General features: G+C 40.8%; 1 protein-coding gene across 1 annotated transcript in view; it reads right to left on the minus strand.

Moving 5' to 3' along the window:
- LOC309407978 (glypican-5-like) overlaps nucleotides 1–26,076 on the minus strand; it is a gene marked incomplete at both ends in the record, with an annotated part of 392,803 nt that overhangs the window by 78,707 nt on the left and 288,020 nt on the right. The window contains one exon of the mRNA XM_082003668.1: nucleotides 19,007–19,157. Within this exon, the coding sequence (XP_081859794.1) occupies nucleotides 19,007–19,157 (151 nt within the window). The remainder of the gene's footprint in view (nucleotides 1–19,006; nucleotides 19,158–26,076) is intronic.

The following is a 26,076-nucleotide window of genomic DNA, read 5'->3' on the forward strand; positions in this document are numbered from 1 at the left end:
TCTGATGTGACATCACCAGATACCACATCACACTGGGTAGCAGACTGAATATGGGACTTGCCTTAGAGTTACCATGCCTGACTCTGACGGCTTCCTTAGAACAAAAAAGAAGTCCCTGTCCATCACCTCTCCCACTTCAGATCAGAGTAAGCGGCAGGAGAATCAGCCCCTCGCATACAATAGCTCCCCAGAGGCCGGGAGCGACACAGGCAGCCCCCGGGGAAACTTATCTGTGATGCTCCCACTGCAACAGACGGAAACACTGTGAAAATCTGGTATGATGCAAAAGAAAGCTCAGAAGGAACAAAGCTTGTTCTTATCTGCTCTAGATCCACCAAATCAGTTAAAATTAAGTATACAAATAGCCCCAACTGTAAAGGTGGGAGACCTAACTATTTGCTTTAGCTTTCCCCTGGTTTAAAGTCTTTGGAAGGTGAATGCCCAAGCACAGACCTTGCTCTCTCTGCAAGCCACGCGCTGGGCACACGCTCTGCACAACGGTAAGATTAGCACCGTGTGTTCTCTCAATGCTCATGAGATGCTATTTCTCTTCTCATCTTAAATTACTATCGTATAAAGAAAATGGCCCCGAGCACTGCTAGCAAGCCTAAGTCCAGAGGAGCTAGCACTGAAGGCGGGGGGTGAGGGATTTCCTTTGTTGCTGTTACATACTGCCAGGTTGTAGAAACTGGAATCTCTCAAGCCGAGAGAGAAGATGGTGTCTGGAGGATGTTGGAAAGATATTTCTGATTGGCACTGAAGGCTTGCAAAGAATTAGTAGAGAATTAGGCTCAAATAGAGTTACCGTGATCAAATGTGGTGCTACGTGTGATCAGGTTGCAGCACTTCCAGGAAAGCGGGCGTCAGGCCAGCCACGGCGCATGAGCCTGGCGCAGCCGGAGAAAGGGCAACGCACGCTCTCCGCGGAGCTGCGGCGCAGGGGGACCAGGCTCAGAGAAGGACGCCGAAGGGGGCTGACAAAATCGGGAGCAGAGCTTTCAGGGGACAGAGGGCTATGTGAGCCATCGTAGCTGCGTGAGCGATGGAGGGATACTGGGTGATTTTATTCCCACCCCGAGCCCACGTTGAATACATTCTTTTCTGCCTATAAAAAATGCCAATATCTGAATCATAAGGCACTGACAGCTTCTGAGAGTGCCAGAAAATTAGCGTTTAACTTTTATACTCATAAGCAATATGAAAGGAATGTTAATAAAGAACAGAGAGCAAAATGTTGGGTTTACATTTCACAGCCAGAAAAAGAGCCTTTCCCTCTGAAACACTGAACTACTCTCGCCACGCTCACGCGCTCTGCAACAAACACTGTCCCGTCTCCTTCCCTCAGCTCCGACCAGGAGCGTCTTCCTACCAAGGAAACCTGCGCCAGTACCTGGGCTTTCCTCTCACGTCCCTCAGAGAAAAATTAGATTTGAGATTTCTGAGATCTTAAGACATACTTGTATGACAAAAGTGCCGAAGAATATCAGAAAAAAATAAAGGATTTTGAATGCTGCATGGATTCTTGGTATCTAGAAATTGTGAAAAGGGATCGTTGTACTAAGTTTCCTGTGAGAAAAGAGTAACAAGAAATAATAATAATCATCATCATCATCTCAGGCTGAGATACTGACCTCTAATAAAGGTTGAAGAGATGAAAGATCTGAGAAAATTAAAACTATGCAGATATTTATTCACGTGGCACAAACAATTCATATAGTTTGAGAAAATACACTCAACGTTTATTGTAAGCCATTACACTGTTTTAAACTGAGGCTATTCACACATTGTCTTCTTTTAAAATGGAATAATGTGTTTTTTTAATTTCAGTAAGTCTGAATGTTTCATTTCTCAGTCAGAATTGTTAATCAGGAAGATGTGATACAATCTGCTAAACCTCAAGAGTGCTAAGATATGAAGGGCCTTTAGCAGTGGTACAGGTAATTAAGTTTGTTATGATATTCTATATATTCTGCAGCAGAAAATCTGATTGTTCTTTTGGCAAGGGGCCATATCTGTTCATCTTCAAAGATGACCTGTTTTAAATTTAAAAATAAATATTATTTAAAGTCAGAGATAATTTTACTTTAATAGAGCATATAATACCAATGTACGTTCTTCATTATATACAGCAATTAATTTTTTTGCTAATGTACTACCGTATTGAAAACTTGTGTGATTTTTTAATACGTATTCAAAAGATGACAATACTAAAGGCAGGTACTTAGCTGATGTTAACCAAGATGACAGATCCTGTGGAGCTACATTAACATCTCGGCATGTGAATAGTCTGGAATTTTTCGACTGACTGTAGTAAAGGGAAGATTTGGGTTTGAAAAAGAGCAGAACTTAGCAATTTTTTTCCTCATTATTAGTATTTCTCACCAATTTCCACGAGAAATTAGGAGAAACAATGTCTACGGGAGTTCTCGACAGGATTCTTACCAGCTGACAGGTGAAGGATTATGGGGTTAGGGGATCCGCATTTATCTGGTGCTGGAAAGAATACAAACCCTTTGTACCACTGTTTGGGGGCCGTTCCACACTAAATAGAACTACCCTGTGGATCTAAAAAATGCCTCAGGTGTTTAATACTTCCAGCTACTCTAAGGAGCTAATCTGAAACTCTTATTAGTCAGCTCAAAGGTAATTAATTTAATTAGTCAGAGATATACACCCCCCCAAGCTTAAAGTCTCAATAGTTTCAGACGATATTCAAAATATAACAATTCTCAGTGCCATTAATCCATACATGCTCACACATCTGGTTCCAGCTAACAGATCAAATCACCTTCTCCCTCAAGAAACAGTCAGAAGTGGAGCCCTTGAGAAAGCTGTAACCACATGGATCTCTCCACTTCCTGAGATTCACTCCCAGCATTATTTTAGAAGCTATTAGATCGGACGGGGAAAAAAGATGACTGCAGCCATGTAGCTGGCTTACTGCACATACAGCTGGTTTACCAGCTAAATAATATTAAAAGTATCTGTCCAGTTCTCATGTAGAGGCTTTGTTAATTTCTATGGACAATATGGATTTCTGGAAACGAATCCGGTGGTTCATTTTGAAATGATACTTTTGTTTTTTGATCAGTTATAGCATTCAAGTATTCCACTCCAATAAGTATGTTAAAAATAAGGCAAACAAAATATCGCTCTTGGTGCATTGTATTATTAATCCGTAGTTATTTAATTTCATCACGTGTGCATATTTTTTCCTAAAAAGTATTCAATTAAAATAAGGCAATAATCAAATTAAATGTAACAACTACTTTTCCTTAGCACTGAATACCACATGTGCACTACCTTAGCCTAACGAAGCATTTAAATAAGAGCATTAATATGGTACTTTCAAGAAAAAGGTGTGAGCTTCCCACGGATTCATCAGTTATTACGTTACCACATACTGCCTGAGAGTTTAGCAGTCATGCACTTGGTGATGGGCATTTTAAGGCATTAACGCTGGGCAATTTTCTCTAAATTCTTTTCAGGACAAATCTTCTTTAAGCTCATAATATCTTAACACCTTCCAAGAACAAAAGCCTTACATTCCAAGCAGCAGTGTTAACGTAGTCTACGCGTAACATTTACGATAACCGTGAACCGTACGAGAGCCCAGGAGAAAACAGATTACACATCTGCTTATTTTGCAAGCCCCTGGTACAGAGACACGCTGTCGCAGGCAGCCGGGAGCTTACTCTGCCAGGCTCCATACCAACTCCGGCACACGTTACTGCGGCTTAATACGGCCGTGACCGCAAGCTATTAAGCCTCGCCGAGGGCTAAGATCAACTACCTCAGGATCGCCAACGCCACGCTAACGCGACTAGGTGGGACCAGGGCGCGGGGGGAGGCAGCTCCCACCCGTGTGCCACGGGCACGCGTGCTGACGCGCCCCGGCTCGCTCCTCGCGCGAAGCGTTCTCTCCTGGCCCCGTAAGCGCTCGCTGGCGGACCCGCCCCAGGAGCTGCTGTGCGACACCCGCGCCGAGATGCGCCTGCCCGCTCGGAAGGGGGCACGTGCTCGTGGCCTGCTCCTGCAAATGAGGGGCCGCTCCCGAAGACGAGATTAGCCGGGGAAAGCCTTCTGTCTCAGAAATTAATTTATGACCGCATCCCAAATCTCAGAAACCCGTGAGCAACGTGCGATGCATGTATAAAATGGAAAAAGTAGAGAACCTGAATGCTCGCTAGAGAAGAACTTTTATTTTGACTATTTACCTTCTAAACTTCTTATCATTTATCCAGTTTCAAACAGCTGTGACCAGTATGGAAAAGGGATCTTTGCAAATATTTAACATTAAGGCTCTTTCAGGGAAATAAAGCAAACAGAGAAAAGTAATCTCCACCAAAATCAATGCACATATCTGCAAAAAAGGAGACAGAACCCTTAAGACAAGACATGCCTATGTCAGTGTTCAAGCCGCCTTTGTAGCATGAGGGAACAAATAAAGAATTATTCCTTTTTTATAGTAGTCTGCTGCTCTTTAAAAATTACAATATTAAGGGAATGTGTATAAGGCTGTCATATCTTAGACAGACGTAAGCCTATCTAAAAAGAAAGCATAGAGAAGGAATTGTGTTTGATTATGTAAAATAAAAGTAGTGATGGATTACGTTGCACTCGTCAATAGCAGCACAATATAAAGGATTTGAAATCAATGATTTGATTTTTAACAAGATGCAGAGACTTTGTACATGGCTAGTTGGAACTATTGCACTTTACATAAATGCTTTACAAATGGTGACACAGTAATTACAGTACTGGGAAATGGATACTGTCTATCCACTCTGCATTTTACAGACTAAATAGAAATTTCATGCATATTGAATACACTTGTGTTAGCTCAATTCATTTTTTCAATATCACTTTATAAGGTAAGAATAATATAAATTCTAAATTGCTATTCAAATGTTACATCTATTTTATCATGAGTTACATTTTTAATAAAATGCAACTTTACTTGAAGCATACATAATGTTTGCATGATCTGTGGAAGAAAATTGTCACTGTAGGAATTTATGATTTGCTTATTTCTTACAAAATCTTCTTTTGATGTGTTCTGCAGATTGATGGGGTTTCAGTGTATTTACACAGATATAAAAATATTTTCTGTGGTTGCGTATTTCCTCCTTTGAGTAGACTTCTTTATAGTTTGCAATATATTTTCATATAGTTTGCAAAAGTAAGTTTATGATTTATCTGCAGTTCAAAAAATTCATTTCAAATCTTCTTTGATACAACACACTTCCAATTTTTGTTGTGACACAGATTATGCAAATTTGCTTGACAAAGAGTATGCAAACTGATTTTAAAGTAGGAAGTTCAGCTGACAGCACCTAGGCTTCTGCATTAAATCAAAAGGATTGTGGTTTTTTAGTCTCACGGAGGGACATTGATTACTCAGGCTTTTTTGGATTAATGGGGAGACCCCCACTGGGCATTTCCTGGTGATGCATTCGGGTACGATACTGAACCACTGTTGCGTCCCCATTAGTGTCATGCATCTTCTTCATTTACTGACAAGCTGTCAAGGATCTGTTGAGATGTCACAGGACCTTGGAATACGATTAAAGTGGTGGGTTGTTTTTTATTAAGCTCTTTCCAGTTCATGATATCCATGTGGAGTTTATGTCAAGTGAGTCAAAGTCTTAAAACAGTCTAGAGACAGTCAGCGCTTTGCTGCTCAACTGGGTAGGACTGCACCTCCAGCAGATTCACTGGGAACGGCAAAGATTCACACTCAGATGCTGTTTTCAGAGGAGTATCATACGCTGCTCACCAGCACAGGAATCCCCTCTAAGAACTAAAGGACCTGAGCAGGAACCACTTTGCTCTATGAGAACTCCACATTCCCAAGCTCACGGAATCAGGAGGCCACAGGGAACGACATACACCCGTGAGTGTTGGGGGTTTTTTTGGGGTGGTGGCATATATGAGTTTGAGAGAGACAGAGGAGGAGAGAGTTCTTCCATGTACAACTACTGAATCTGTGCATGCAACGGCTGGACTTCAATAGGTGAGATTCCTGAAAAGCTGCCTGGTTTTCTTACAGGGCAATGCCCTGCACATCCTCGTCTGATGGGAAAAACATATAAAGATGTGATAGAATCGCATTCGCGTTGCTCCGCAACTGCAAGAAAAGCCTCCAAATACAAACTGAATGTGATCCTAAGGCTCACGACTAGGAGCCTCTGCTGATGCTCAGGGTTTTTCCTCAGCTTTCGAAAAGCAAAACCCAGGCAGCACCTTGCTTGGTTTCATGCTTCAGTTCATAACTTGGAGGGCTGTAACGAAACCCACAGGATGGTGGTGATCCCGCGCCGAGGGTTCTAGGGGAGAGCTGGGGCAGGCAGTAGCATACCTGCCTTCAACCCCAACAAACAAGTTCTGCTAGGAGAACCGAATGGAAATGTGGTCTTCTGCCCAGGAGGAGGAATGTAGCAGAAAACCCACCCTCAGGGGTAAGGCAAGAAACTTCCAGGAAAAATTCCCCCATCTAACGTCAGTGGAATGAACACGCATTGGGCCCCTCCCTACAAGAAGGATGCTGAGGTGCTGGAGCGTGTCCAGAGAAGGGCAACGAAGCTGGTGAGGGGTCTGGAGCACAAGACTTATGGGAGTGGCTGAAGGAACTGGGGTTGTTCAGTCTGGAGAAGAGGAGGCTGAGGGGAGACCTTATCGCTCTCTACAACTACCTGAAAGGGGGTTGTGGCGAGGTGGATGTTGGTCTCTTCTCCCAAGTAACCAGCAATAGAACAAGAGGAAATGGCCTCACGATACGCCAGGGGAGGTTTAGATTATGAAAAATTTCTTTACAGAGAGAGTGGTCAGGCATTGGAACAGGCTGCCCAGGGAGGTGGTGGAGTCACCATCTCTGGAAGTGTTCAAAAAACATGTGGATGTGGCGCTTCGGGACATGGTTTAGTGGGCATGGTAGTGTTGGGTTGATGGTTGGACTTGATGGTTGGACTTGATGATCTTAAAGGTCTTTTCCAACTTTAATGATTCTGTGATTCTGTGAAATGCAGCAGGTATTTACCCGACCACCTGGTACACATGCATGTTTTTCACACCACAGATTAAAAAAACCCAACATACAGTCCCTGTGGCTTTAATAAAAAATTAATAGGTCCACGAAGAGAAAAAGAGAAAAAAACTAACTTCCAGTGAAGAACATGAGTACCTGGTCACTTTCAAAAATAAATAATTTTTTCAAATGTGTGAACATAACGTGAATATTTCAATTCCCAGGACTATTCTGTGAGTACTTTCTGTGATGAGTGATAAAATGTTCCAGCTTGGCTACAATTGTACTAAACTGTTGTAATGGGATTCTGTACTTTAAACTGAAATGGGACTGTATCCCAGTTTTGACAGCATGCTTTATTATCAATAGCTGGTTTTGAAATGCTGCCATGACCTCTGTAAACTCTATAAATCAGGATATGAGAGGAAGACGGCATCACTGTTCTTTAACCTGAAATAATGTAATTTTCTGTGTTTTGGCAAAGGCCAGGCTGGTCACTGCAGCGCATCCCCAGCAGCAACTTCGCAGGCAGCCTCTTAGGCGTAAATGTCACTACTGTGGGATACCATCCTCTGCGGCACCGAGCAGGGCAGCAGAGCCTAACCCCCCGCTTTGTTGGCTCAAACTCTTACCTCATTAAGTCAAAGGCAAAAATTCCCAGTGATGATTACTGAGTCAGAATTAGGCCAAACTCCCCCATCTTGGTTTTTCTGGCCTTTATTCCTCCTCCTGAATTCTATAATGCCTTCAAGTCAAGAACAACTTTCTGGCTGAAAATATCAGGCTTACTAGATGGCTTTAAAAACTGTAAGGTGGGCTTTTTTTTTTTCCAGCTGGCAAAATATTCCAGCTTGAATCTATATTTTTCCTTTTGTATTAAAAACCTACAAAAATATCTCCTCAAATTAATGTCCTTCCAACTGCATATGTTACCAAATGTTTCTGTTTTGGAAAATGATACCTTCTCAATACAAAAACAAGTTTGTGGGTTTTTTACAGGATGAAAACTGCATTTCCCCCATCAGCTCTAATGTTTCCATTGTGTAAGAGATTTTTCCTGATACCGTTTAGCCCTGGGCGCTGTGCCTCCCCCAGCACGTTCAGGTTAGTGCAAAGGTTCTTTGTGCTGGCTTTAGCTGTAGCAGCGTACAGCATGTGCTGCAGCACTATACATATTTAAACAGGCTGTTCCTTTACAAGCACATGTTCAAAAGATTTTATCTAATCAAATTTTAAATAGGAAATTACTTGTCCGACTTCACGTCAGAAAGCTATTCCTTTTCCTATTGCTCCAGATTGGATTATTAGGACTTCAGTACTAAATGGTCAGCAGTGTGACCGAGTCACCAGTCTTAATTTGGGGCTATAAATATCAGATGATGATTTATTACTTGGCAGTTTCAATACTGCAATGGCAAATTCTCTTTAATCTCTTTAATTTGAGATGAACAGCAAACAGTTTTGAAAGCGGAGAATTTCTGAGGTTCTCTGTGCAAATAATGGCTAAGCCTTGGGCATGCACAATGTGGAATTTCACTCTCTTCATCAATTGATTTCAGCCTACCTACTTTCTAGCGATTCAAAGGGTTTTTCATTGCCCATACTGATCTCATCCTGCTTATCTTTTTGAATTAACTGTGACAACAATTCAATGGTAAATGTGATAAGACTGGGATTTTAAGAATGTTTAATGATTTTTAGAACTAAACTGAATGAAGTTTGAAAGAGTAGTTACTACCCTTGTATGCTACCTGGATCGCCACTGTTAACATTCAAGCATCACCTGGACCTCAGATGAGTTTATGATCTGCACAGTGCCAGAAATCGTACTATCTGTTTATTCAAAACTAGATGTTTGCTCACCAGAATATAAAGTTATTGCTTTCACATTTTTCAAAATGATAATTATGTTCATTCTAAACAGCACCAGACAACTGGGTTTCACCCTTTTCTGGGGGATGCTGCTAGTCAGGTAGGTCACTTGTGCAAGGGTAGGTTTGCTTGTGCAAATCATATCTAGACCAAGAACGTGCATCCTTTCAGAAAGCATTCAAATACGAAATGGACTTAAATCTTGCTGAAATGAAGACTAATTTGCAAACCTGACAGAAGGGCAAGTGCAAAACTGACTTTTATTTAAAAGATGAACAAACTCTAATGTGATGTAAGATACTTCATGAGTTTGGTTTTCTTTTTAATTCTCTTAATTTTGAAATATCATTTAGTCATATTCAAAGTTTGGTTAGTTCTTTATAGTATTTTATTACAGAAATAATTCAAATTTGGCTTGACAAACTATTAGACATTCACAGAAGAATAAGCACAACAGGGAGGTTGAGAGACTGATTAAAGACGACAGCCTAAAGAATTTAGAAAATCCATCTAAATCCTAAAAGATAGGAAAACAAAGACAGAAAACATTTTCTGATTATGATATTCAGGAACCTGAACTAGGAATAGACATGTAATTCAGAAAAATAAAAGCTTCTGATACAACTACACCTGTGGGGTAATAAATTGAAGCAAATGGAAGAAACCAGACAAGAAACAGTATTAGAAGAGGTGCTGTAGGATCCTGTATCCACCTGACTTCTCCATCACTGAGAACTATGATGAAGACCCTTTGTAATCCATAATTTGGAGACTTCACCCTACTTGCACAGATTCACGCTCCACACTCCAGTATGTGGCATAGAAACAAAAAGGTTTCTAACCTCACTCTTCTGCAAATTATGTCCAGTTCCTGGATTTGAGGCTAGCAGATGGCATTATAGACTCCTTGAATCTGCACAACACCCTAAAATGCCTCTGAAAGTCCTCAACTGTCCTGTCCATCCTGGAAAGTGTTACATTTCAGGGAAATATTACTTAAGTCCTTTCAAGATTGAAGGACAGCAATAAACACTCTTCACATCCAGTAGACAGGAGACACTGTGGGATAAATCAGATGCAAAATCATCTGCTGAGGAATAATGTACCTAATCTTTGAACTCTTCTCAAGGAAGGTATTTAACTATGTGCAAGATCATCAGCTGGTTTAAGTTATTATAAGTACCTTGATCTCAAGGCAGCCAGATCTAGCCCTATAAATTCATGATCCTGTTGATATGTCACATACTTCACCCTGAAGTTCTGTTCTTCTTGTAGTAAATCGAGTATAAAGAGCATTTTTACTGTGCTCTCTGTTACTGTAAAACTAAACTGCGCTTTCTTTCAGGATATTGTTTTGATCTTAAATTTCTCAGCTGATACATTCTGATGGCATATCTGTTGGCTTCAGGCACAACAGCACTCTTTTAAGGAGTATTATTATACCTTAAAATGGACAATCAAGGAATAGAAAACCTCAAAATACGTACCTGGTGTACTCAAGGCATTTTCTCCCTAAAAACAAAGACAAAACACCCCCAGGAAATATTGGTTCAAGAGAGGGAGGGAGGGAAAACAAACCAAAGCTATTCTTTTCCTCCTTTAAAAGAACAGTGACCACTTAGGCTTTCCTCATGAATCATAAAACAAGGGAAGGTGGCAGAAGGGAGAAACAGAAACTGGATTTTTATTTGTCAGTGACTTTCAGTTCTATTTCCACTGCCAAACAGCTGTGCTATCTGCCTTTCACTTGTTGTATGCAATGAGAGATGACAGAGGGTTTCTTAGAGCCTTTAAGATTGCAGTAATTCATAACCTTACCTTAATTAACCTGGAATAATTTACCTTTGGAATAAACAAGGTCCTATCTTTGCTGTTACTATCTTCCTTCCTCGGAGAAATGTGGTTTTCTTCTCCAGATAACCCCACATGCAAACACATCGCTTCTCACAGCTAGAGCTCTGGATATTAATAAAACCCTAAAACAAAGTTCCATGGCAAATGCTTCAAAACAGAGCGGGCTTTAAAAGGCACAGTGATTCACTGCATTTAGTTCCTCGCTCTCCTGCCTTCACAGGTGAGCAGGGAAGGGCTCAAGCGGAGGAGAAAGGTACGCGGAGGTGCCGTGCGGCACTGTCACTTAGCTGCGACCAGGTAAGCGGTCCCTTGCGTGGCACGAAGACTAACACGCAGGCCAACGTTTTCCTTGGGCTTGCAGGACTGTTTTGATAACTTACAGCATAATGACATTAGCATTTTAAACTGAGCTTCCATTAAGTTATACAAGTTATCTATTTTGAAGTAATTTGAAGGACCTTTTATTGTTAACTCCTCTTAATTAATTTTGGCTTTATGGTGTTTTGGGGGCAAATTGCCTTAGCCTTCACATTTATCCTATCGCTACTTGGCATGACCGAGATATTACAGCTCTTAAGTGAATTTCTTGTCAGAAGGATCTAAATCACACAGCTCATGAGAGTTATTTGAGGAGGATTGGTTTTACTCTCCATTTAGCTTGGCCTCTAAACTCTGGGTGCCAGCCTGATACTTGCAAATGACTTTCACAGAAGTAGGCATTACGAGTGTGGGGTCAAAGTATCTACCTGCAGACTGCTCCTGGCCCGAAGCAAGAAGTTACGTTCTGCTTCTTGCGTTTAGTAAGGCAATTTTTCTTGGAAGCTTGTCTTTCTCCTAGTTTTAGCCATCACATACCAAGTTGCCTCTTTTCATTCACGCTCTTTGTGGTCTATTTTCTTCCTGCTTGGGGCCATTCAGTTTTGTGATATTTTAGTTCAAAAAAAGTCTGTTTTATTAAAACATGCGAGAAATGCTGGTGACTGGGAATTCACCGGAAAAAACAGATCAATGAGTTTTCAGTTTAGGGCTGTTTTCAAAACACATCTCAGAAATATATGTACACATCAAGTTGCTCCTGTGGAAAGTAACTAGATAAAATATTGCTGACAAAGTTAGTAAAAATTGTTCTGCTATAATGAGTGCAAAGGACACATATTACTGGTAATATTTTTAACAGAAAGTTGGTAAAAACTTTCAGTGATCTACAATGCAGTCTCTGTTGAGTCCTTATACAGAACTACTGCAAACATTTGAGCCCCAAATGTCTTCATCTTGATCTCTCCAATGTTTAATTTCCCCTTGTGGAACAGCACGTTGGAAGGCTTTCTACCCTAAGCAACTAAAATGCTTTTACCTTTTAATTTTGTCTAAATGGTGCTAAAATGATCAAAAATGTGCTGTAATTTACATTTCTCGGGTGAAATGGTAAAATTACACTTCCCCAATTACCTTTTTACCTCTTTGAAGGTACCAAAGCACCGAGGTTGTTCAGAGAGTCACAGAGCTGGCACTTGGTCTGTTTTTCCTCTAGCTAGTGTTCTGATTAACACTAGAAGAAATTCCTACAGGCGACGTGTTTCTCTGGTCATGCAGAAAGTCATTTACACAACTTGGCAAAAACTCCTGTCTTGTATGGATCCGAGCAGGAGAGCTGGTGGTACTGAGAACTCTCTCACCTCAGGTCTAGGAGTGCAAATCTGAAGGAACTGAAATCCCTTTCCTTTACACCTCAAACTCTTGTGTAAATGCTGAGGTTCAGGAAGGATTAGGAATGATTATACTACTCTTTTTACATGCATTTCAGTTTAAATTATACTGTGTAATGAAGGACACTAAAATGACACCTAATAGCTTATGCCTGCATTGGTAGGTTATAAAATAGATTTAATCAAGGATAGAGAGGTGGGGAAACCTCTTTCTTTCTTTCCTCCCTCTGCAATGCTCTCTCTTCCTATCAGCTTCTCCAAAGCCCCCTCTCAGCTGTCTTCTGATCCCATTTGCGCAGAACAGAGGCTGCAGGAAATGTCACCGTCCCCCAGATAAATGCTTAGCGAAGCGTGCCTATGAGAGAACGGTGTGACAACACCACGAGTCCTAAGTAACTCATCTCAGGATCAGATCCTATCAAGTTCAGCTAGCAGTAATCAAGATCTGTACCTTTCACCCTGATCATTTAGGTGTCCTTGGTTTTCTTTGCTCCCATGTCTCTTCCCAGAAGCCAAAGCCAGAAATTTGCAGCTGTAGAACTACCACCTGCTTCTCCCCACACGTGCTGAAGGCCCTCTGGCAGGGTTTGCTTATGCTCCTGCTGACAGAGGCTCATCTCTATTTATCACCCCAAATGACAAATATAAAGCTTTGAAAACACCGCGTTTTCTTAAAAAGCGACCTTATGTAAGGGCTTAAATTGTTATTATGCTGTTTTGTGCCTAGAATGAGGCATTTACACTAAGGGCAATAAAGGAATTTACAGGCTCTCTAAAAACAGAGCTGGAGATAAAATGTCTTGAGCAACAAAGGATGTAGAAAAACGGCTAGGCAAGACAGTGGGATGGATATGAGGCATGATGGAGAGGTTTCTCTAGGCAGGAAGATGGAAGATACTGAAAATGCAGTATTTCTGCAAGCTAGGATCATCTGTGAGGAAAGTGAAGATGTGTGGCGATGAGAAGCTGATGAGCGTGGCTGACTGCCAGCAGATATTATGATCTCAGAATATTGATGTTTTGTACTAATAATTACAAAATCAGCAGCTGTACTTTTATTTATCCAAATATGTAATTGTATAAGTGCTTCCTGTAACATGGTGAATGGAAATGAAGTATGATTAAAATGACAGCTCATACAGTAATATTGATGCCTAGAAAAGACAGACAAGCCAGGAGAATGATAACATAATAAAGGATAAAAGAATCTTGATATTCAAAAAGAAAAAACTGATACTAAAAACATTCATGAGCAATGAGAAAAATACATTAACTTTCCATAGCTGCTGAGAGCAGATACAGATCAGACAGAAGACATTAAGAAAAAAGACAATTTACTTGTCTGCACTTATAAAGGCATTCTGGGGCAAAAAAAAATCCTTCTCGTATGCCCTGAAGAAGAAATCTACAACCAGGATAATCTCTTCTGGTACTCTGTCTAGAGCAGAAAGATGCACTGAAGCTGTGGAGTGTCTAAATAGCCAAGAAGAAAGCCAAGGGTTGGAATCATGCCATCTGAATGTGTTAACAAAGTAAATTTTTTATAGGTACCCACTCGGACACTGAAATGCGACAATAAGCAAGATATTCGACTAAAAGAGATGTCTGAAATCAGAAAGTTCTTATTAAACGGAGAGAGCTTCATGAAAGAATTAGGAAAAAGTACAGAAGAAAACTGTTACTGGGATTAGATAAGCATTTGGCAAAAATCGCAATAATAAAGCACAGTTGACACACAGTCACGTTCCACGTCTGGCTGGGATGTCACAGGATATGTTTGTTTATTGAACGCCCGCACCGACAGATATGATTTAAAAGTATTGTTTAAAAACTGCTGTGCCTGGTGATCAGCACTGGTCAGGCATTTGGTATTTACGGAATAAATAAAACAACCCCAACACGTGGAAACCCACTGCTTTTGGGACGGGGACAAAGCAGAAGCCCATCGCTGTGTGAGGCAGCCAGCCCGGGGAAAGGTAAACCCCATGTCTCTGTCTTCCAATGATCTAAAGCTTCAAAGCATGTCAGAAGGAATGGGCTTAATATATGCCCCATCTGGCTGAGTTTTTTGACCCATATATAGATTATACCCAGAGAGGGGCGAATCTGGTGCAAAGACTGCAGTTCATGTACACCAGGCATTTTGGCTTTGTCTATTCTGCTCAGCAGAGGAAGGCCCAAGGGTAGGCTACAATACCTGTTTTGCTTAACCTGTGCTGTTTGTCTGCCTGGCCAGCAAGAAGACAGCTGTAGTCCAGCACTAGCTACATTCCCTATGACTTTGCAGGACATTGTATCAGGCTCCTCTAGAAAGAAGCCTGGATTAATCTCTGTCTTACACTGGCTACACAAAACATACAGCTTCCCATCAAGCACAGTGCCATGCTCATCAGCAAGCCGAGGAATACCTGTGTCCTTCCCATCCGCAGACAGTTGTGCGTGTGGACCCGTGCCAAGAGGTGGTGCCAGCACAAGCTTTCTTCAACATAATGCTCCACAACTTCCACAAAGCCTAGGGCTCTGTATAGGTCACTTCAGGCTTGCACTAGACTCAGGTCCCTGCCTGTGGTCCAAGTGTTTCCTCTAAACTTTGTTTAATGCCTGATCACCTGATGATCTCCCTGAACAATGATCCAATGTTGGTTGTCACTGCTTGGGTGGGGGCTCATCACAACATACAGCTGTGCAGCACAGCTGGGAATGGGAAATCCCCTGCACTAACTGCCTTCTCACTTTTCACTGAACAGACTGAAACTTTTTTCCTTTTCTCTGAACAGCGAAGAGGCAGTACACAATGTGAATCTGCTGCCGTTCTCTTTTCACGAACGGCAGGATCCTAATCCCTCTCCTAGTAAATACTCCTGTGGCTTGATCCTGCAAGGCACTGAGCAATCCCTGCTCTTCTCCACACCACCACCCTTCAAGGTCCAGTAAGGGTTTAAGAATAAGCACTTACATCAGCGGACTCATTTTGTGATCAAAGTTCACGTAAGACTGCGCTTACGTGACCACGCCATGCGAACCGAGGTTCAGGCCGAGGCGCCACTTTGCACTTCTGCCTAGAAACCTGCGGGACTGAAGCAGTGCAAATCGCAGAGCAACTTCCCCCTCCGTGCTCAAGATTTATATGGCTTGCTTTCCTCTTCTTAAATCTCTCCTAACCAAGCTTTGTTCAAAGATGATTAACAGATGTTGTCATTAAAAAGTTGGTACTTGCCAACACGTAACACATGGGTCTGCTTGAGAAACAGTGCTGTTTCCACAGCTTTCCCCAAGAAGAGATACTTGTGGTAATTGGTAAGGACTGTGAGAATATGACATTTTAAAGTATCTTCTACCAGACATAATTTCCTAAGAGAATGCTGGTTTCCTGAGAAATTGTTTATCTTGTTCATATGAAATCATTTGGATAAACACGTATGATACAGGATAGACAACTACGCCCATTGTGATTAAAAGAGAAAGCGGTGATCTTTTTAGATAACAATGAATGCGGCTAGCAAAGACTTATGTGTAACAAAAGTAAACAAAACCCCAGCACTAAATAATAGATAGCCACGTATCTTAGTTGAAGGCATAAAATAAAATGATATGCAGAAATTATTCTCAAAGGCTAGAAGTGACAAACAAAAGGACAGGATTCTACTGTCCACTGCAAGGTAAAGCTGAAATACACTGACAGCAATCGAAAAAAAATATTGGGGAAAAGGATACGTACAACGGACCTGCCTGGAGTACACAAGCACAGAACCACTTCTGTGTTTACCTGCTGGGTACACACTGAAAGCTAAAACATTAGGAGCCAGGCCCTCTGTTAGCAATTTGGAAAAGCAAACTGGGGAGATGGCAACGTACCCTGTCCGGGGGGGTCTCTTTACAACAGAAGTGTTTTGAAGATGGTAAGTTGGACACTGACAAAACCCCTAGCAATTTATTGTTAATGAAAAGGTAATTTTTTTTTTTCTGGGAGGTGGAAAGGAATGAGGGTTCAGTAGGTTTTCAGAAACTGTTTAAAAGCAATCTGAGTCTTTTCCAACGCTCAAAGCAGGTCTCTCAACACATAAATTGTAAATATCATTTTCATATAGGTTTCAAATGAATGACAGACGTAGTACATTTTTACTACATTCCAAATTCAGCATTTTAGAGGTTGACATTGAAACCCTTTCCTCTCCTTTCTCTTTTCCATGGACCTGTTATTAAAAGCATGACTGCTCTGCCAAAAGGTCTATGTTTTGAAAGGCTTTTATTGCCTTTTTATTCCTTTTGTTCCACCGTATGACTGCACACTACAACGTACACTGATGAGATCGGTGGCATTTTATAGCTGTCATTTACGTCTCATCCAAACCTGCCGTAGTCAGTAAGAATATTCCCACTGACTTTACAAAGCTTCAAATCAGGGTTTTATTTGGGATTTAGCTTTAGCTTCAATTCATGTCTCAATTCACTGTGTACTTCAAGCAAGCAAGGAATAGTCAATGCTGTCATGTTCCACTGCTACAAAACAATGGTCAGATATACTTGACAGGTTTTAAGTTTAGGAGATAGAACAAATTCATAGGCTGTACAATTAGAAACACCATCTTACAGACATGCAGCAAGAGGAAATTCAGCTAATCTGATGTTTGTTTATTTCTTGAACATTCTATTAAAGCAAAGAAGCTCTATAATGAGATTATTCCATTTTATCTCTTAATTGTATCCAGATACGCAAAACAGATTTACTGCTAGTGGCTTCTATACAGTACAATATTTTAAAGCTAATTATAAAACAGCGTTACTATTCTCACACAATGTAATACTTATTCTTACTGTTATGAATCAAGAGCATTTTCTAAAACCAATTGTAATTAGCTTTTAAATTGGATATAAGCCCTAATAAATTCTGAAAATTATATAAATATAATTCTTTTAAATCCAGGATATCAGTGTAAAATATTTTAATTAAATAGATTGCAAAAAAAGGGAAAAAAGAGACCTTAAGTAGTTTTGCGTTATTAAAGCTAGCTGTTAAGTCTTGAAAGTATTCAAGTTTTTATTTTTGAACACCTGAAATCTGCCATTGTCCACATAAGCATGCATCCACATCCTCCCCAAATAGCGTGTTAATGGTTCACTTGTTCATTGAAGAGTAGTTAGCACCTGGCTTTCGTTTGTGTTATTCCACATGGAGAGGAAAGCACATTACAGTATTTACCCTCACAAATCCCCAAAGCCCACCATATCTAGCAGTCTTTTCATGGCTTATAGATATAATACAATAAACAATTTTTAAAAGTTAAGCAAATACTTTTAAAATAACATTGTATCAAAGTTCTTCTGTTCAAAAACATTGGTGAGTAGATGGTGAAAATCTTTACTTGATCTGTTAGTCGCAATTATTTAATAATTTTTAAAAATACTGTCCCTGTGTTATAATACCTCTTGTATCTTGATCACGCAGCTCATCAACGCAAATTAAATTTCAGTTATTTATAACCTGGTACTGCAAACTAAATCTAACATTTTGCACACATTTCAAAATACATGTTTAATCTGTTTTCCTGAACAAATATTCGTAATAGGAACAACTGAAGTCTTGACTACAGACTAATCGCAGCTCGTTTGCAAGTCTTGAATATGGAATACTTTTTCCCACTCCCTTGGTAAAGGGACAAGGAAGAGGCACTTGCTTATTTCAGCTGAATGAAGCAGCAATTTAAAACTTACCTGAGTTCCAGCCACCTTAATGAGCATTATTTTTCAACGCTATTATACCTGTATTTCATATACTTGCACATCCAAACCAAATTATATTTACACACACTATGGTAATTAAAGCAGTTACATTTTGATAAGCTGAAATGAATCAGAACTTCCAGATAAGATAAAACAATAATATCAAGTATTTAGAAGGAAACGTCTTACTTCTTATTTACTTACTATAGCAAGGACTTAACTACGTATTAAATTGCCAGTATTTGGTGGAAGTTAAGTTAGATTCTGATGTTGATTCTGCATTTGATGACATATTATCAAGTAATTTTGTGAATAAATATTGCAGAATGCATATCTGAGACTATCAAGAAATTTTATTTAACTAGCAGCTCATCACTGGAAAAAAAACAATACTTCATGTGTTTTTTCAAGAACATATACTTTAGGAAGCCAACTCTATTCGGACCATCCTTCAGTGTCATCAAGCAACCAATAAATACTTATGTTAACACTTAGCACAGTCTATAAGGACATTAATTTTCTATTTATTTGAAGAGCCCATATCATTTAGGAAGGCTCTTCCAGTGTTTCTGTGATCTGGATGTCATTGCAGGTATTATTCACTCTAAATTTAAGTCTTTTTTCTGCACACCAAGTGTTAAATTATATGTGTTACTATATGTATCATTCTATTTTTACTGCAGCTTTTCACAGATTAAGATTCGAACCCTTTGATTTAGTAGGACTTTGGCAGTAATTCAAGCAGTGCCAGTCTTAGCTCTGTCCACCTATTTGTGACATTTACAAATTTCTAAGCATTGTATGTGCCTATAGAAACTGTATTTACCTGCTGTGTGAATCCTGTCACCGGATCCTTGACAGCCGTCCTCATCATCACAGTCCCCGCTCGACTCCATCTCTTCACTTCTGCCACCCCCACTGCCAGCATCTCGGGAAGCCCATCTTTCCAGTTTTAATTTTGCCTTCTCAGCATCCAGCTAAAATAGAAGTGAAAAAACAGCAATGGTCAGGATACTTGCGCAGTTCCTACCTCTGGTGACCAAGCTGGGTTTTTATAAAGCAACAAGTACTTTCTCATTCACTTTCAAAAACTGCTCCTCAAGTTGGAGGTCTTTTTTGCCAGTGACATCTAAACATTTTGGAATAACAGACTATACCACTATATTTCCTCCACCACAGATGACAAGGGACACTTATCATCAAACTTCTAATTGAAAACACCACACCTGCCAATATCATCACTGTGAACTCTGCTCCTGCAGCTTTTCCTCTTGAAAACCAGTTTGGAGATCACTGGTTAATGACGGTACAATCTGCCAGCTGTTTGAGTACTTATGGTGGGTTATTTACAATTGAAGACCACAATATACTTGGCAACCTTTGAAGAGTTGAGAGTATTTGCTACTTTTCATTATGGGCTTGTTCACTTGGAAACCTTGGCCCGCCCCTGGATATGATTTTTAAGATGGTGTCATTTAAGATGCCTGTACCAACTGCAAGTTGTTCATTAAATCTCACTTGAAATATATTTCTTGGACTGAGTATAGAATAAGAAAGACTTTTCTAAAATAACTCTAAATGTATCATACTAGGTCACACTTGCTACAACAACGTATTTACTCCCCAAACTCATCTTTTTGACCTTTAGATAATTCTTTCTCCTTCTGTCACCATGAACAGTCGCCTACTACTAGTGCTGTGGGAATAAATGATTTTTCAATTCACTGGTAATTCCAAAAAAAGAAAAATACAATTTCATTTTCAGTGAATCTGAACCCAGCCTATCCAAGGGAACACCAGGAGCAGCACTATTTGTGAAGGAATGAAGTAACTGGCTTAGACCAATACATTCTGTTATAAGACATTCATCAAGAAAGGTTGATTCAGGAGAAACCTGAACCTGTTCCCCACACCTGAGAGGAGCACCTACTCGCCGAGTTACACGGCACCTCTCCTGTTGGAGCTGTGCCATTTTTGTACAACATTTCAGAACCAAGGTGCTCCACGTTCTTTGGTGGCCACCCTCCTCAACAGCTTACATTTGTTGTTGCTAGTGCAAAGGACACATCAGAGTATTAGAGAAGGTGGGACAGCTTCTGCAGAGAAAAGCCCCAAGACCTCACCTTCCCCTACAGCCCAGCGACTGGGAAATACTCTGACTCACAGTGGATTTTTTTTTTCACAGCCTGGCTAAGTTGCCCTGGTTACTACTGAGTTGCCATTCCCCCATACCCATCACACCCATTTTGTGAGTGACTACCAATTTCTTTTCTGAATCTTGTTGGAAAATTACATGGAGGGGTGTTGGTTTCGTTTTTAAGTGATAGAAAGAGCCATTCCAGTATTTCTAATCACTTTCTTCAACGCAGCTGAAACTCAACCTACAAGGCATATGAACACTGTTTTGAAAGGCAGGACCTTGTTTGTCTCCTTTTCAGAGTTACGAAAACCCTCTTCATGTTAGCTCTGCTTGTATGGTATCACAAGGTATGATTAGGACCTGTTATTCTAGTTAGGTGGAAATAGTTTAACCAAATGGAAAGACTTTGTAATGCTTCTCCAACCTGGTCAGATTCTGGATCTATCCAGTACCCTTCATCCCCCCAAAGTATTGCAGATCCATTTCAGGCTTTGTGACATGCTTTATCCCAGACGACCGTGATTATTCTTGGCACCGAGCAAAACGTATTTTGAAATGTAGCTACTTTGAAGATTCAAACACATTTCACACTAAAAAGGAGGTGGGCTGGGAGCTGGGGGAGGAACTGGAGCACAGGGCTAATACAACTGTATTAACTGGGTTGAAAGGATGATGACGGATGTAGCAATTTCTCTGTAGTGGGAAGCTTTGTGTGATAGTCTCCTTCTTCAGGTACTGTGAGCTGCCATCTTCCACTCTAGGGCTGACAAATTCTTGGATCTGCGCAGCAGAGATCCTGTTCTACAGAGCAACAGACGCCAACTTCTATATGGCAGAACTCAGGAAATTTTTCACCCTTTCACCAAAAAGATCCGTTTTCTCATTCCGAAGACACAAATAACTTCACATTGCAGTGGGAAGATCAGTAAGTGGGAGGAGAGGGTATGGACTCTAGTGGGGAAGCGCATAAAACACTCTCTAATTGTTACTGCATGACTGTATTTTATAAACAAGTTGCTTAATGTTGAGCCTCATTATTCACAGGCGTAAAGACTGATGTCATGGCAATACAAAACAACATTTTGTTAAACAATTGGAAAAATTTGCCTACGAGGGAGAAAGATAATTCAGTTCTTTCACAGATTTGTTGTGTCCTGACTATATTAGAGAAGACTCATTCATTCTTAGTTATAATCCTTCAGAATTAAAAGAAATGGCAAGTGGTGAACAGAACAGACACAAAATTTAATAAAGGCTTTTAATGATTGTTTGCCAGTCAAAGCAGAAATATTTACTGCCTGTTAAGGTCCTTCTTCTTTTCAAAAATCTTATTTCATTCAGCACTCGTGGCTCAATCCTGACCTCTGCTCAAAACAAGTAAATACTTGAACCAAATGTGCACCACCTTCTCGGACAAAGACCAAGAAACAAGCTCAGCTTTTCAACATGGTTCATTGCAGTGTTTTACAGACTTCTGGGCTCTCTTAGTGCCTTCACTACAAAAAGCCATAGCCCTGATCTGCATCTCCTGCCCATATTAATGAAGGTTTCCCCAGCTTTCTTGGCCTCCCAGGAGCAAGTGGCATCACATTACACAGCGCCCTTGTATACATCTTCAACATTACAACTTAAAGTCAGCTCGCGTGTAACCTACCAAACTTTTTCACCTTGTATACCCTTTCCCAAACATTTCCAATCACAGAATCACAGAATCACTAGGTTGGAAAGGACCTTTAAGATCATCAAGTCCAACCATTAATCCAGAACCACCATGTCCCCTAAACCATGTCCTGAAGCGCCACATCCACACGTTTTTTGAACACTTCCAGGGATGGCGACTCCACCACCTCCCTGGGCAGCCTGTTCCAATGCTTGACCACCCTCTCAGAGAAGAAATTTTTCCTAATATCCAATCTAAACCTCCCCTGGCGCAACTTGAGGCCATTTCCTCTCGTTCTATCACTGGTTACTTGGGAGAAGAGACCAACACCCTCATCGCCACAACCCCCTTTCAGGTAGTTGTAGAGAGCGATAAGGTCTCCCCTCAGCCTCCTCTTCTCCACACTAAACAACCCCAGGTCCCTCAGCCGCTCCTCATAAGACTTGTGCTCCAGACCCCTCACCAGCTTCGTTGCCCTTCTCTGGACACGCTCCAGCACCTCAGCATCCTTCTTGTAGGGAGGGGCCCAAAACTGAACACAGTATTCAAGGTGCAGCCTCACCAGTGCCGAATACAGGGGCACGATCACTTCCCTACTCCTGCTGGCCACACTATTCCTGATACAGGCCAGGACGCTGTTGGCCTTCTTGGCCACCTGGGCACACTGCCGGCTCATGTTCAGCCAGCTGTCAACCAGCACCCCCAGGTCCCTTTCCGCCGGGCTGCTCTCCAGCCACTCCTCCCCAAGCCTGTAGCGTTGCATGGGGTTGTTGTGGCCAAAGTGCAGGACCCTGCACTTGGCCTTATTAAACCTCATACAGTTGGCCTCTGCCCATCGATCCAGCCTGTCCAGATCCCTCTGCAGAGCCCTCCTACCCTCCAGCAGATCAACACTCCCACCCAGCTTGGTGTCATCTGCAAACTTACTGAGGGAGCACTCAATTCCCTCATCCAGACCATCTATAAAGATATTGAACAAGACTGGTCCCAGAACCGAGCCCTGGGGAACACCACTCGTGACCGGCCGCCAGCCGGATTTAACGCCATTCACCACAACTCTCTGGGCTCGGCCATCCAGCCAGTTCCTCACCCAGCGAAGAGTAAACCCGTCTAAGCCATGAGCCGCCAGTTTCTCCAGGAGAATGCTGTGGGAGACGCTGTCAAAGGCTTTACTAAAGTCCAGGTAGACAACGTCCACTGCCTTTCCCTCATCCACTAAATGACATTTCCGGCAAAGAATTTTCTATCTGTGGCTACTTTTCACCTCAAATAATGAACCAGAACCCAACTTTGTGCAGAGATAATGGTTTACCTGTAAATAAACACATTCCAGGAGACGAAATAGTGTAACCACTTCAGTGAGGAGTTCCACCCACACCGTGCAGCCCTGTTGAGAAGGCAATGTCACCACTGCACAGCGACTTGTGATCTAGCACCCTTCTCTTTTCCGAATTTTAAAGGAACACTTGGCCAGCGCCACATGACTTTAGTGAGATCACTGTTTTAGTGCAATAGCAAAGCGTAGGCCAGCATTTCTCCACCCCCTTGTTTCACAGAATCATAGAAACATTTCTCAAAGGCCTGTTACTGCACTGGAATAGCACAGACTGCATCAGGATGGACTAGGATGGTGAAGCTTTAGAAGAAGATCATAATGAAAGACATTAACCTTCACTTTTTATTAAGCTCTGCTACGTCTAGAAGATGGGTGTGGACAGGGAATGCCCTTAATGCTTTGCAGCTAGGAGACTGAGAGGTCTCCAGCAGGAGTTGGAGGTCATATTAAGGTTCAAGGTCTTCAGAGACAGCCATGATCTGCCGAAAATTCTGAACAATTCTCCTAGTTGCTGCCACCAACCCGTAAAACTTTCAGCTTCCCCCCAGATGGCTGTAGAGTCACAGTCCCTTGCCCATATTTATCATCAGAGACTGGAGTCAGTAAGGACATTTCTATTCTTGCTTACAAACCACTCTTAAACAAGCCTTATTTTGCTGACCTATACTCTGTCAGCTGATGCATAATGCCATCCAGCCATCTCTGCACAACAGTTCCCGCCTGGGAGTGCAGTGTCTTAATGCTGCTGCTTTGGTTAAACAATTGCGATGGATTTCAGGCTGGGCACTGGAGCTTGTACCTTTACCTTCACAAAGCACAAGATATCTGCTGCTTAACATTGCAGAAAATACTGGAATCTTAACAGCTTAAAAATTAAGTCTTCAAGTTTTTGCACATCTAAAAGACAATTTTTTTTTACTCATGAAAAGGTTATATAAATAGATCAATAAGATTGGTACAGCCCAACCAAAAACTCAATCAGGAATTTTCCCAACTGCAATAGGCTTTGGATCAGGTTCATAAACCTCTAAAGGGTTTCTGAGAAACTAAACAGTCTTTCTGTGAAAAACTTTAGTATCTCTATCTGATTCAGCTGAAAGGTAAAAATCACATATCACTATTCAGCTCTCAGTCAGATACAGATGACCATCCTCATACATTTTATTTATTCCAGTAAAGGTGCCAACCTTAAGTGACATTAAAAAAACCCCACAACTTCTGCTGACGTATGGTTTTATGGACAAGAAAGAAGTCATATGACAACAGTTGCTGTCTTTCTCCCCTATTAATACTTGATGATGTAGCACACACATTCGCGGTCACATAAAAGAGTCTTTCAGAGGCTTCAAACAGTATGTAACACACAATCCCTGAGCTTTCTTCGATGAGTCGAACACTACTTCTCACTCTGATCACAGACGTGTTATGATACAAATTTATTCTCATCATTTTTTATGAAGGCATGTCCAGTTGAATACTTCCACACATTAATTAAATAATAACTGTTTAGCTCCATAAAGACTCTTCGATAAAAGTGCCAACTTCAGTCTGTTTCATCGATTAGTCTATTTTCTGAGGGGTCATATATGCATTTATATCCGAAGGGATGACTCCAAGCTGTAGGATAGCAAACTCATTTCATCAGAAAATAGGTTTTAGAATTATGTTTTGCACCACAGTTTCAGGCTCTTCAGGTCAGTGAACACAACAATGAAAATCTAAGAGAATACACTTTTTGAATAAAGCCACTTAAAAGTTGTGTGCTTGGAATATTCAGAGACAAATCCCATACAAAAATTCTTTCCTGAGGGATTTGTTAATTAGTTTTCTATATGACAGATTTTAATGTGAAATGCTTTTCTTCTCTGAAAAGACAGCTTTGAGGTGATAGCTGACTTCTGACCACTCGTCACGTGAGCTACTTGCTGGTGTTTCCACAGTAATCACAAAATGGACAATTTTGTGAGTGATAGTGACACTATCACTTAGACAGTGATACTGCACTTAGAACCTGTGAGCTAAGCATGATCTTTTCTCAAGGTTCTTACAAGCAGTTGCCTTGTAAAAAGTGCTTTAGTGACACAAATATGATTTGCAGAGACAAAGCATTTTGCCAGCTTATACACAAATAATGTACAAAGCCTAATATTGAAGAGAGTCATAAATGACTCAATCCTTCCATCCATTTTTTTTCAAAAATAAAAATAAAAACTCCTTTCTAAACCATTATTAGGTCAGAAATTACTAAAACTGAAAAAGACAATGCGCCTTTGTCTTTAGCCTATTATATACATTTTATGTTAGGGACTGACATACTGCTTTAGGCATAAAGCTGCATTTTACTGGTGCCTTGTGACTGAGCAGATTTCACAAAACAATAGCAACATAACAAATTTTAGACATAACTGCCATATATATGCTTATTCCAAGTGGGTCCTCTCCTTTGAGATAACATTTATGGTTAATTTTCCTCCACATCTGCTCTTAGCTCCTTTTTAAAAGCATTTGGCAGTTGGTTTTGGTTCTTCTTTTCACATTTATCTAGCATTCATATATTACAGCACAAATAAGCAAAATGAACTTAATTTGTCTTCAGTTTTGTCAGACATTTTCTTTAGGTTGTTTTTCCTTTGTCTGCATTTCATAGAAATCCAAAAGGCCCGATGCATTATCCCCTTCTAGTTTTTGCAGAAGTAGTACAACTCAAGGAGGCAGTACGACTCAACTCTTAAATCCTTTTTTTAGCTAAAAAACCCCAGA

Source organism: Phaethon aethereus, assembly GCF_964289735.1.
Source record: "Phaethon aethereus genome assembly, chromosome: 9".
NCBI classification, from domain to species: Eukaryota; Metazoa; Chordata; class Aves; order Phaethontiformes; family Phaethontidae; genus Phaethon; species Phaethon aethereus.